This window comes from Gymnoscopelus braueri (genome assembly GCF_963280865.1).
Source record: "Gymnoscopelus braueri genome assembly, chromosome: 9".
In the NCBI taxonomy this organism is placed as follows: domain Eukaryota; kingdom Metazoa; phylum Chordata; class Actinopteri; order Myctophiformes; family Myctophidae; genus Gymnoscopelus; species Gymnoscopelus braueri.
Genome location: NC_137610.1, coordinates 50,216,631 through 50,229,853, shown reverse-complemented (window position 1 = coordinate 50,229,853; position 13,223 = coordinate 50,216,631). Strand labels below are relative to the sequence as shown.

The window sequence follows — 13,223 nt, the reverse complement described above, 5'->3', positions numbered from 1 at the left end:
ACTGCATGAGTATTTATGATCGATTTAATGCTAATACTGGGATGATTTCAGCCCTCCTTGCTCAGCTGTCCACCCTAGAAATGAGGCTCAACGCCAACTGAGAGACACAATGCAGGTATTATAACTTTCATGTTTAGTAATTAAATGTTCTAACTTGTACTCACTTTATCCTTCAATTAACTGCTTCTCCTTTGAAGTGAGGAAAATTATAATTTCTCAAGTATAACTTCCATTGTAGATACATTACATTAGTCATTTAGCCGACACTTTTATCCAAAGCGACTTACAATAAGAGCATTCAACATCGGTAGGGAACGAAACTACTAATCACCAGAAGTCTTAAGTGCATTCTCTTCTAAAACAAGCAACTAAGAGTATACCTAGAGCTAAGGTAAAGTGCAATATATCAGCTACCCCACTTACTTTTACTTTTCTTTCTAGATAATACTGATATAATTGTCTATCAGAACACCACAGATACTCATCTCTAGCCTCTTAATGTATTATTGTAATTCCTATGTAGATTTGTACTGAGTTGTCCATACAGAACACATCATTGTTCTTTGTATAGTTGGCTGCAGCCTTAAGGGAAAAAGGCAACTTCACTGGTATCTATTCATTTTTAAATGTTCTTGTCTTCTGAACTGCCTTCTTGTCCAAGACCTTCAGACCAACATGGAGGGCCCTTGAAGATAAAAATCAAAGGTAACTAACAACATTTCTAAGAAATCTTAAGTGTGCCTGCCGCTCGCTAAGTCTTTTAACTCCCTTTGATTACTTGTAAGTACTTTAACTCAAATACAGTAGTAATAGACTTCAGAGTGTTTTTACTCGTTTTACGTACTTTTAAGAATTTGTGCTCATGTTATAAACTTTTAAGAAGTTTCCCCTCATTCTAAGTACTTCAAGGCCTACTTCAAAGTATTTTGACTAATTTTAACAACTTTTTCGTATTTTTACTCATTTTAAGCACACATTGGGTGCCAAAACCGTATATATACGGTTTTGCGCATACTAACGTTGAGTGCCAAAACCGTATATATACGGTTTTTGAAAAAAAAAAAAAAAAAATTACTTTTTTTTTTTTTTTTTTTTTTTTTTAATTTTTTTTTTTTTTTTCCTTCACAGCAACAGGAAATATCACTCCTACAAGATTTAGACTCCAATCCACCTCCTGGTTAACTTATGACTTCAAAAACCTGTATCTCGGCTCCTGTGCACTTTTTTTTTTTACAATGTTAATTTAACTATTTTCAACTGGCTGCAACTATGGAATGGATTTCCGAATGTTTTAAATTTTTTCCCCCCGATTGTACGAGACCTGTATGTGTGTAATGAGGGGATCACCGTGAGGACGGTGATCACTGAAAATATTTTGTGACTACTTGAAAAAGGTTCAAAATGTTTAAAAAGTCCTGGCACTCAAAGTATAATATTTTAATAAACCTCTGGCACCCAATGTGTTAAGCACTTATTAATTCATGAATCAATTTGCATTTCAAACATTACAAGTACAAACAAAAACAACGACAAAAGTCCACAAATAGTGGGCATATTCCTATATATAAGTGGTTCTCAGAGTGGGGTCCAGGGACCCCCAGGGGTCCTTGAGGGGGTTCTAGGGTGTCCCCAGCAGAAGTAGTTAATATAGCATCACAATCATTTCAACCACTTTATCCATTTATATGTTGGCTATTCAAAAATAGCAGATATACAAGCTCATGGCGCGTCACATCGTGCCGTGCTGTGAGCTTATATATCTGCTATTTTTAAAATGTTAAAATGTTTTTAACGTTAATCATCTCTTCTGGGGGGTCCCTGGCACAAATCAGATGGCTATACATATCTATTTGGGGGTCCTTGACACAAAACGTTTGAGAACCACTGCTATATATGGTCATATGGACAGTTATTGCATTTATATGTCCAAAACCATTCCTTTTTTTTTTCTTTTTTTTTTAAACATTAAAATAAAATAACGGATCTACAAAGAGTTTGTAGATCTGCTATTTTCACTATTTTTGTGCAACACTCTTGTATGATGAAGTAAGGCATTCATTCACAAAATCATAAAAAGTCTAAACATGGAGATGTGAGGTGTCTGCCCGACAACAACGATATGTTGTAATGATATATAAATAATGTAATAATCAATAATATAATAAATGCTTTTATAATTATATAAATAAAGTGATAATAAATAATAAAATATATTTTATCGTTGCTGTCAGGTGAAAACCTTGTTTTTCCAAAATCATTCCTTTTTTATTATGATTTTAAAAACATTCTAAAATAGTGAAAATAGCAGATCTACAAGCTCACAACACGTTGCAATGCGACACGTTGTGAGCTTGTAGATCTGCTATTTTTGACACTCTTGTATAAGTAGTGCACTAATTTATGAAAACATACGACAACAACTTTATAATCATATAAATAATAAGATGATTAATAGTCTAATATATGCTTTTATAACAATATCAATAATGTGATAATGCTCCTGTGTTGACAGACCAACCAAAGGTGGCCTTCTCTGCTGGGTTGAGTAATGATGGATATGTTGGACCATTTAGTTCTACAACCACTCTGGTTTATAAGAAGGTCTTCACTAACATCGGCAACGCCTACAATACATCTACAGGTAGGTGGTGATTAAGGTAATTGTGTTAATGACCTTTAAATTAATATTAAGTTATATTAAGTTATATTAAGTTATATTAAGTTAATTATGTTAATGCGATTTACATTACAATTTACAATTTAGGCATTTAGCAGACGCTCTTAATCCAGAGCGATTTACAGTAAGCATGGACAACACAAGATAATACATCAAATGCATAGAAATAGTAATCTAATAATAAAGTAATACATAAGTAAACCAATAATCTAACTAGAAAAAGTGCTCCTCGGGACACAGGTCTCCGCCAGGTCTGGTAGGTTATTGTGGCCTCCTGGTGGTGCTATTATAGGCCAATGTGAAAAGGGTGCCATTTCTTCTTAGGCCTTGCACGGTAATCGGACACTGACTGCATTCATGATTTGAGGCTTTTTGTTAAAAGCATTTGTTTTGCTCAATTAGACCTGCTGGTGGCCCTATAATGTTAAAAAGATGGTATTTGTTCCTCAACATAGTGTGGATGTGCGTGCAAAGTTTGACCGCAATCGGACGGTGCGTTCATGATATGCGGAATTTTGTTCAAAACAAGCCACTAATGCAAACTTTAGATGTCAATCTTAGCCAATCAGGATGGAATATGAAAAATCAAACACATTCGTCTTCATCACATGACTATAGAGATCATGTGTACCGATTTGCGTGAAATTTGGATAAAATGGGAAGGAGTAGTATAAAAAAAATTGTTTTACATAAGTCGGCCTCCTGGTGGCGCTATAAAAGGCAGATGTGAAAAATGCAGGGCAAAGGTTTTTCCTTGACCTCTAGGGAGTGTGCATACAAAGTTTTACACAGATCGGTGCAGTTATAGGTAAAAACACGAATCGGCCTGTTATAGCGCCACCATGAGGCTGATTAGAACATTTTCAAATGGCATTTCTTCCTCGGCCTAATGGGAATGTGCGTGCAAAATTTCACAGAAATTGCATACTGCGTTCATGATTTGAGGCATTTTGTACAAAACAGAGCACTCCTGCAAACTTTGGAAGATATTTTTAGCCAATCAGGATGGAATATGAAAAATCCGAAAGACCTGTTTTGTTTAATGACTCTAGAGATACTGTATACCGATTTGCGTGATTTTTGGACAAAACCTGTAGGAGTACTGTAAGAAAATATGTTTTGCACAAATTGGCCTCCTGGTGGTGCTATAAAAGGCCCATGAGAACAATTTGGGAGAGAGGTTCTGAATTGGCATCCAGGGAGTGTGTGCGCACAGTTTCGCTGCGATCAAGCCAACGGTGCCGGAGATTAGCTGGTCACAGACGGACGGACACACACACACGGACGGACGGACGGACGGACAGGGGGCAAAACATACTCTCGCCATGCCTTTCGGCCGCGGAGACAATAACAACTAATACATACGTAAACCCAAGAACCTATCATCAGCCTGTACATTGAAACTATGCACTATAGGATGCCAGGTCAACAATGACGTGGCATCTGTCTACATAACATGCTATATAAGTTACATTTTAGCCTTTGCATAAGCCTGTAAGGTCGTCAAGGCTAGGGCAAGTGCTACGGGCTGAGGTGGAGTCTGAAGAGGTCAGTCTTCAGATTACGGCAGTCTGCAGTTCTAATTGCAATGGGGAATTCGTTCCATAGTTTGGGAGCCAGAAGGGAGAAGAGTCTGGGAAATGTGGTGCGTTGTCCCGGATGTTTTAAAGAAGGTTCTGACAGCTTCCCTGTGTTAGCTGATCTGAGAGAGAGGGAGGGGTTGTAGGGTTGGATCAGGCTTTGAAGATATATGGGTGCCATACCTTTGGTTGCTTTGAAGGCCAACGTCAGCTCAGTGTTTTGTACTCTGTGCGGGCAGTAACTGGGAGCCAATGGAGGGAGCGGGGAAGGAGGGAGACATGTGAACATTTTGGCTGGTTGAAGACCAAGCGTGCTGCTGCATTCTGGATCATTTGTAGAGGCTTAAAGGGATATTTCACTTTCAAAAAAACTTTTGGTCATTTTATCGTCTACTCAGGCTTTTGTGAGCCCCCCAGACCGTTTTTAAGTTTCTTGATTCAGTATTTAGATATTTGATATTCATTTTATCAGACACGCCCCCTTCCTATACAAACCCATTATAACTTCAAACTCCATTTTTAACATGTTAGATTCATCAAAAATACCCGTCCTTGGTTCTGCTGATACGCGAGGGGGCCGTGTTTTTTCGATAACCTTTTTAATTTATTTTTAATTTATTTTTTGGAAAATGAAAACAATTAAATACAATAAAAAAATGAAATAAAATAAATGAAAAAAGTAATCGAAAAAACACGGCCCCCTCACGTATTAGGAGGGCAGGGTGAGTCAGCAGAACCAAGGACGGGTGTTTTTGATAAATCTAACAGGTTAAAAATGGAGTTTGAAGTTATAATGGGTTTGTATAGGAAGGGGGCGTGTCTGATAAAATGATTATCAAATATCTAAATACTAAATCAAGCAACTTAACAACGGTCTGGGGGGCTCACAAATGCCTGAGTAGATTGATGTCTGGATAAGGAGCTGGGCTGACTCCTCGGTGAGGAAGGGTCTGATCCTTCGAATGTTATAGAGTGTAAACCTACAGGATCGAGTGACCGCTGTGATGTGGCTCTTGAGTGGCTGCTGTTACATGGACATCATTCCACTCACCTGTTTACATGGAACCTGAATAAAAGTATTCTTTGTTTACATGACCCAAAGCATTCATTCGGAATATAACTTTTGACATGCGCAAAGTGGTGGGCATGGACCAGTCCAGGGGCCGGCCGGCTCCACTACCCGGGACGGAGCTTCCCCTGGTGGGCATGGGGGGCAATTGCCCCCTTGTGCCTCCGCGGCAGTCGTAGGCAGGCCGGGAAGCAACGCACCGACTCCTGGCCAGGCAGCGTTGTAATGTGGTGCAAGCCTGCATTCCTTTGTTATCACCATTTTAATGCGAAAGTAGCAGAATAAATAATAATACATAAACACCGGACCGCTCATGGTCATCATAATAATAAATGTAGAGAGAGAGAGAGCAACACTTACAGTCTATGAAACAAGGCACGCTCATTTATGGTACAAGTACAAAAGTATTGGCATCAAAATATACTTAAAGTAGAAAGTATAGGCTACTCATTATGCCAAATGTCACGTTTTTCTTGTATTATTATGAAAAGGCTTTGAAACATGCTGTAACTCATTCACTGTGACGAAACCCCTCTTTCTGCGCCGAGTAGCGCACACGGGTTGAATGCGAGGTCTGTCGTCCTAAAACACAATCGCCCCGGGTCAAAATCCAGCGACCATGGAGCGGCCGCGGATGGCCTGCTCAAAAGGTGCGTGGGGCGGGGTGTTTTGGGACGACCGTTCCGGCTGCCCATCCTGCCACAATAATTGACAAGCACCACTCATGGAGTCCACATGATTGCATGTGGAGGGTCTCCAAAAAACAAACCAAACCAAACAAAACAAACTGATTCGACTACTTCTCGGACTGGGGCCCATGACCCACCTCTCTCCCACTCACTTTGCCAGCCTAGGCTGGCTCAGGGTGGAAGACAGGGTTAAACAACAAAAAATGGGACTGGTCTTCAAAATTGTAAATGCAGATTTGCCCGAAATGCCCCCTATACCCGCTTATCTGTCAAAATACCTCCAAAAAGTTAGTGACACCCACAGTCACGAAACTAGAGGGAGCGTAAACAACAATCTGGTACCACCCACCCATAAAACAAACATGGGCAAATTCTCCTTCTACAGCACGGCCACCAAGGTATGGAATAGCCTAACCCCATCCCTCAAAAAAATGCAGTTCATTCAAAACAGCCCTAAAAACTCATCTTTCTGGAGGCCATAAGAGGAGGTAGTACCAGTTTCCCTGTAGACAGACGACCCCCCTCCCCTTTTTTCATGATGCTTTTTTTTGTACATAGTGGTATTTTTTCTCTGTTTTTTATGTTGATTTGAACTGTTTGGTTGCTACTATATGAAATTTATTCAAGGACCCCAACGGAAACAAGTCCGCAAGGACTTTTTTGGTCGGACCTTTTAGTCAAAAGTATTATAAATTGTGTTGTTTTACATTCCTTTGCCTAATAATAATTTCAATCAATCAATCCACGCAGACACATGGCCCAACTAACTCCAAACTTTTCACAAAAAATCCTCAATATTCTGCCTCCCAGCATACCTGCCTCCCATACCGTTACTGTACTTGCAGCATGTACAATTAATATCAAACGCATTATGCCCCAATACTTATGCAAATCACTTCGCCAGCTCGCAATTTACTTCCGGATGGTTCTTTTAACAGCCAATCATTATCATCTGCGACAAAAACTGAGCACCTTCGTTGCCACATCCGTGAAACGGGCAAGAAACAAGCGCTGCAGTGGTCTATGCAAACAAGCCCCAAAAGCGCGCCCAAATAAGCCCAAAAGCGCTTATACAAAAGGCAGACCTGGCAACACAGGCTACGCCAATCATGTGTGAGAGATCTACAGGCTATGGGGCAGAGACACTATGTGCCACACACCGTATCTTAGCAACAACGACAGCACTAACTCTCATTGGTCGTGTCATGCTGAGGCCAGTTTCCAGACAGCAGCATCAGGCACAGCTCGCTGCTGACATCACTCACAGTCAGACGCAGTAACGGCAGGGCTCTGTGATAGTTGGGCGAGCTGAGCTGGATAGCACAATCACCCTCATTTCTCTAATGAATCGCCCTGTCATTCATATTGTCAAGACTTTTAGGTCACTGCAGCCTGCTACTAATGTAACGAATGTTTATGTCCACTACTGTGATAGCGTTCGTTGTATTTTAATGATTAGTGCCCAGGGGTGCTTAACACATTGGGTGCCAGAGGTTTATTAAAATATTATACGTTGAGTGCCAGCATTTCTTCCATCCACTTGCGTTATACATTTCGTGCTGTGAGAAGCCCCGACGCGGAAATGCATGTAAACAAAGCGTGCGTGCGAGACGGCGGAGGGTCCCGACTAACGCCTGGAACAATAATATTTCCAACGCGACCCTCCATTGCAGCGTGATCGCCGATCGAAAACGGCTCGTTTCCACCACATTAAAAATAAATGGAGATATTAAGCTTTTAATCAAGGAGATAACATTGAAAACGCCGACCGGAAGGATTTTTGACATGGAGCCTCATCCAGCCTCTTCTTCTCAGAAACTGCTTGGGTGATGTCAAAGTTTCGTTTTAGCGCCCCACGTGGCCCACATGTATAAAAATAGAATTGGGTCAAAAACGGTCCGGACCGTTTTCGGCACTTCTCGTTTGGACCCTCAAAAACGGTCCGGACCGTTTTTGGCATTCAATGTGTTAACATGAGCCGTTAGCATGTGGCTAACGCTACCGCACTTTCACCGTAGCATGTAGCTAACGCTAACGTGGTTGTCGTGGCTAACTTGGTTTGCCCATGTAAGCTTTAAGTGGGTTCTACCTGGGCCCTAGGTGGGCCCCAATTTGCCAATTTATGTGGGGCTGACATGGGTCCCATATGGTTTCAAGGTGGGCTGAACTATATGGGCCTACTTGGGCTTGCCCGTGTGGGCTATACGTGGGTTCTACCTGAGCCTTAGGTGGGCCCCACCTAGGCAATTCTATGTGGGACCGAGGTGGGTCCCAACTGGGTTGCCCATGTGGGCTTTAGGTGGGTTCTACCTGGGCCCTAGGTGGGCCCCAACTAGGCAAGTCTATATGGGACCGAGGTGGGTCCCAACTGGGATGCCCATGTGGCCTTTAGGTGGGTTCTACCTGGGGCCTAGGTGGAACCCAACTAGGCAATTTTATGTGGGACCAAACCTTATTGGACAGACAGGGGGGGACAGACAGACACACAGGGACAGAGAAAGAGGGGAGCACAGGACACTCAGCGTTGCCATGTCCTCTGATTATAATTGCTGCTCAATTAGTACATTGTACATGGTGTATTTTGTGGGCTTGTGTGGCTTGTGGAGAACTATGTGTAGCTCCACAGTAACTCCAGTAACTAACGTAATGGCAGCTCCGCCCCATGCGACGCACGGTTAGGCTGCATTAGGTTTTCAGATACTTTCGGTCATATTAGGGGAGAGTCAGTGAGAGCTGGATAAACGAGGCAAAATGTGTCAAATGGAGTCTGTACGGCTGTCGATAAATGAACACATGATGTCGGTGGGAGAGGAGATATTGTGTGTTTGGGACAAACAGCAGCGCTGTTGTGTCAAGCAGCTTATTGTCAGATTGTTGGTGTTGGAGCGCCTCGGTGCGGCTGAAGAGTTCATGTGCAACCTCTTCCAGACAGAGATAGAGACACTAGAAACTCTGCTGGAGAAACAAAAGACACTGCTGGACATTGACTTTCCTATGGACATTGCTCTACACACTGCATGTATGTCTGTTACACACACTACTTGCATTTCGCGCTCACGTCCTCCTGTGGCACATTACGGTTCCACCCCTCCACACTGTGTGTGTGTGTGCGTGCGTGCGTGCGTGCGTGCGTGTGTGTGTGTGTACATACATATCTATCTATCTATATATATATACATATATATATATATTGTATTTGAAACTTTAAATTTCTCTACATATTATACACTTTCAGCACAGCCTAAGAACAAATATCATTTATGAAAAGGCTAATAGGCTACAGTGAAGTCGGACTGAATAATGACTGAAACGTTTTTCCTTCTTTAACTCTCTTGCTGTGGGGATTATCTGACACGGTAGTTGTCAATTAGCAAACTGGACATTTAGACTGAATGTTTCCTTTATCCTCATCTTGCGCTAATGCACGCAACTGTTTTGCCACCTTTTATTTTTGTTGTTTCTCATAAGCGTGCATCCGCTGCCCGTCAACAACACAGTAGTCTGTGCCTTGACTTCAACGCGCTGACTCTCTCCCCACCCGCCCCCTTCAACAACACAGGAAAAGGCAGTTCGCTACCCAGCCAGCCCAGTGGGTAGCCAGTTTGCTACCCACTGCGTCCCATATGGTTTCAAGGTGGGCTAAACCATATGGGCCCCATGTCGGCAATGTCAGCGGGATCCACTTGGGTCCCAACTGGGATGCCCATGTGGGATATAAGTGGGTTCTATCTGGCCCTTAGGTGGGTCCCACCTAGGCAATTCTATGTGGGACCGAGGTGGGTCCTAACTGGGTTGGCCATGTGGGCTATACGTGGGTCCTACCTGGGCCCTAGGTGGGCCTCAACTAGGCAAGTCTATGTGGGACTGAGGTGGGTCCTAACTTGGTTTGCCCATGTGGGCTTTAAGTGGGTTCTACCTGGGCCCTAGGTGGGCCCCAATTTGCCAATTTATGTGGGGCTGACATGGGTCCCATATGGTTTCAAGGTGGGCTGAACTATATGGGCCTACTTGGGCTTGCCCGTGTGGGCTATACGTGGGTTCTACCTGAGCCTTAGGTGGGCCCCACCTAGGCAATTCTATGTGGGACCGAGGTGGGTCCCAACTGGGTTGCCCATGTGGGCTTTAGGTGGGTTCTACCTGGGCCCTAGGTGGGCCCCAACTAGGCAAGTCTATATGGGACCGAGGTGGGTCCCAACTGGGATGCCCATGTGGCCTTTAGGTGGGTTCTACCTGGGGCCTAGGTGGAACCCAACTAGGCAATTTTATGTGGGACCAAACCTTATTGGACAGACAGGGGGACAGACACACAGGGACAGGGAAAGAGGGGAGCACAGGACACTCAGCGTTGCCATGTCCTCTGATTATAAGCGAATTTGCCGTACTTTTCAACACAGTGTTGCCATGTCTGACAATTATAAGCGACTTCACCCAACTTTCACACAATACTCTCGCTCACACTGTGAGCTGGCTGTAAGGTGGATCTGCGATGCAAAGTGTAAGACGCGTCACGCTAGATGTGAGGGCCGCGCAGCGGCCTGAACTTCTAGTGGAATGAATTGATGAAGTAAAACTCAGCTGTTTGCGCTGTAGCTGCGCCCTAATAATGTTGTTTTCGTTTATTTTTGTTCACGTATGCTATTAAAATAATGCAGCTATTGCAGTATTGGGCCTTAACATGTGATTAAAAAAGTATATGTATTCGGCCCCTCGTATATAAAATAAATGTAAAATCTGAAACTTGCAGCTAGCTGATCAATGCGTTTCTGCGTTTACGTGTGGACAGGGATTTCTTTTATATTTGTCATGTGGCCAGGGAATCCGGGATTCTTTTTAAAAACAGAGGACTAAAATATCCGTTTAGAAAAAGATCCATATAGCCTATAGGCCAGAAATCCTCGGAGCGCCCGTTCTCCTGGACAAGTCTGGGCTTAACCATTACAGGCTTATTAAATGACGCTATAGAATAGAATCATTCATTTTATCCCACAGGAGCGAGCGCTTCTCAGCACCAGCCATGGCCGAATTGGAAATTTGATTTTTTGGTTTTTTGGACAATTCTGACAGCATTATTAAGCACGGACATGCGCAAAGGAATGCATGTATTCCAAACAGACAGGAGCGTTCGGAATAAAGTGCTTATATGGTCAATTCCGATTGGTATATACCGAGTCAAACGGTATATACCACCCCTCCTAACCCGAATGAAAATGCATTCGGGTCAGACTGGAATGGAATATTCTATTCCAATTGTTTACATGAGCATTTCTATTGTGAATGAATTCATCCATTCATTCATTCGGAATAGAAGTGTATTCATTCCGAATAAAACTGTCCATGTACCTGCAGCCAATGAGAGCTGACTGTCCAGGACAACACCAAGGTTCTTGGCTGTTGTTGACTAAGTTAATGATGTTAATTATGTTAATGAGCTTTACATTAAGTGATTAAGTTAATTAAGTGATTAAGTTAATTATGTTAACAAGCTTTACATTAAGTGATTAAAGACCTGGTGAAATGAAAAATACGTTTTTTCACACTTTTAGAGCATATCCGTGGTCATCGTGTGGGCATACCTAACAGTAGATGCCAATTTGTGTGTATTTTTATATCAAAAGTCTCTAAAAAGCCAATCTTAACTCTTTGCCTGCCACAGACTAGTTCCCTCGTCAGATTCTGCTAAGGCGCAGCCTGCCCCTGACGAGTTGATGAGTTTTTGTGTTTTCAGTGGTTTTCCACCAGATGGCGCTGTTTGCTAACCTATGAATGATTCCTAGCCTGTCAGAAAAGGATAGAGCCGGAAACAACGTCATTTAAAAAAAACTAAAAACAGCTTACTTTACCTCCTGTTAATTTGTTGTGGAAAAATGGCTTTATCTCCGTTCCTGTTGCTTTATTATGGCAAAAACAAGCCACATTCAACTGGCCACAACTATGCAACGGATTACCGCATCCGGACAATTGTTTCCCCCCGATTCTACGAGACCCTCGTGCATGTAATGAGGTGATCGCCGCGAGGACGGCGATCACGGAAAATATTCCATGATTTTTCAAAGGTTTCTAAAAACACTCAAAAATCGCTGCCAGTGGTGTGGCAAACGAAAACGTGCTGCGTGATAACATAGATACAATTTTATGAATATAAATGTATCTTTATTTCGTTCACCTGTGTGATTCCCATAGCTCACGTTCTTCAAACACAGCTGATTTTAATTACAGAACTACTCCGTTTTGAATCTCATTCAAGATGATGTCCAGACGATGTAATATTCATTGTAAACTTAATCAGCACACTAAAATATGTATCTGAAAACAATTTAGGTTAGAAATAAGCAACTTGGTAACAAACATTCTGCACAGTGGCCGTCTCTCTCTCCCTTGGCCAGCATGCGCCTGTAGGCTAGCCAACACTAGCACTGCGCACTACGTGGGTGAGATCTCACCGTGCCATAGCCTGAAGGGGTGGAACCTTCTGATTGGTTGTGAGGCCGTTACAGACTGAAACTTTTTTTTTTAAATGACCGAAAATGTAATTTCACTGGACCTTTAAGTTAATTATGTTAATGAGATTTACACAATCAAATATCTCTCACCAACTAATGACACAACTTACAACTGTGAAAACTTAATAGCATGTGAAGGGTTAACTCTGCTGTGTCATAACAGGCAAAAATGTTCAAACGCTCTTCAAAAATATCAGATCTACAAGCTCACAGCATGTTGATATGTGACGCGTTGTGGGCTTGTGGATCGTCTGTGTGTGTGTGTGTTTTATAGGTTATTTTCGAGCTCCAGTGAAAGGAGTCTATTGCTTGAGATTCACTGCAGCTTCCCATGAATCAGCAAAAGAGGTGTTGATCTACATGTATAAAAACAATCAGCAACTTATTGGTAACCGTGGATTCAATAATCATGGACATCATGAATACATATCTAATGGAGTGATAGTAGAGATGGAGCCGGGAGACACAGTAGACATGAGGTTACCTGGTGGTTCCTACAGGCTCTTTGACTATAGGGACCTTAAGTCAAACAACCACAACACATTCAGTGGTTTTCTGCTCTATTCTATGTAACACTGCTACTGACACTGCTGGAAACTCACTGAGTACATTTACTCACACTCTACTTAATTAAAATTTAGAGATTTAGAGATAATTTAGAGATACTTTTTACTCTATATAACTTCTTACATGTTTTAATAATTCATA

General features: G+C 42.2%; 1 protein-coding gene across 1 annotated transcript in view; it reads left to right on the top strand.

Moving 5' to 3' along the window:
- Positions 1 to 101, top strand: part of LOC308092366 (uncharacterized protein) — a gene marked incomplete at both ends in the record, with an annotated part of 50,326 nt that extends 50,225 nt beyond the window's left edge. Inside the window, one exon of the mRNA XM_080438217.1 lies at positions 52 to 101. Within this exon, the coding sequence (XP_080294343.1) occupies positions 52 to 101 (50 nt within the window). The remainder of the gene's footprint in view (positions 1 to 51) is intronic.
- Between the last annotated feature and the right edge of the window lie 13,122 nt (positions 102 to 13,223).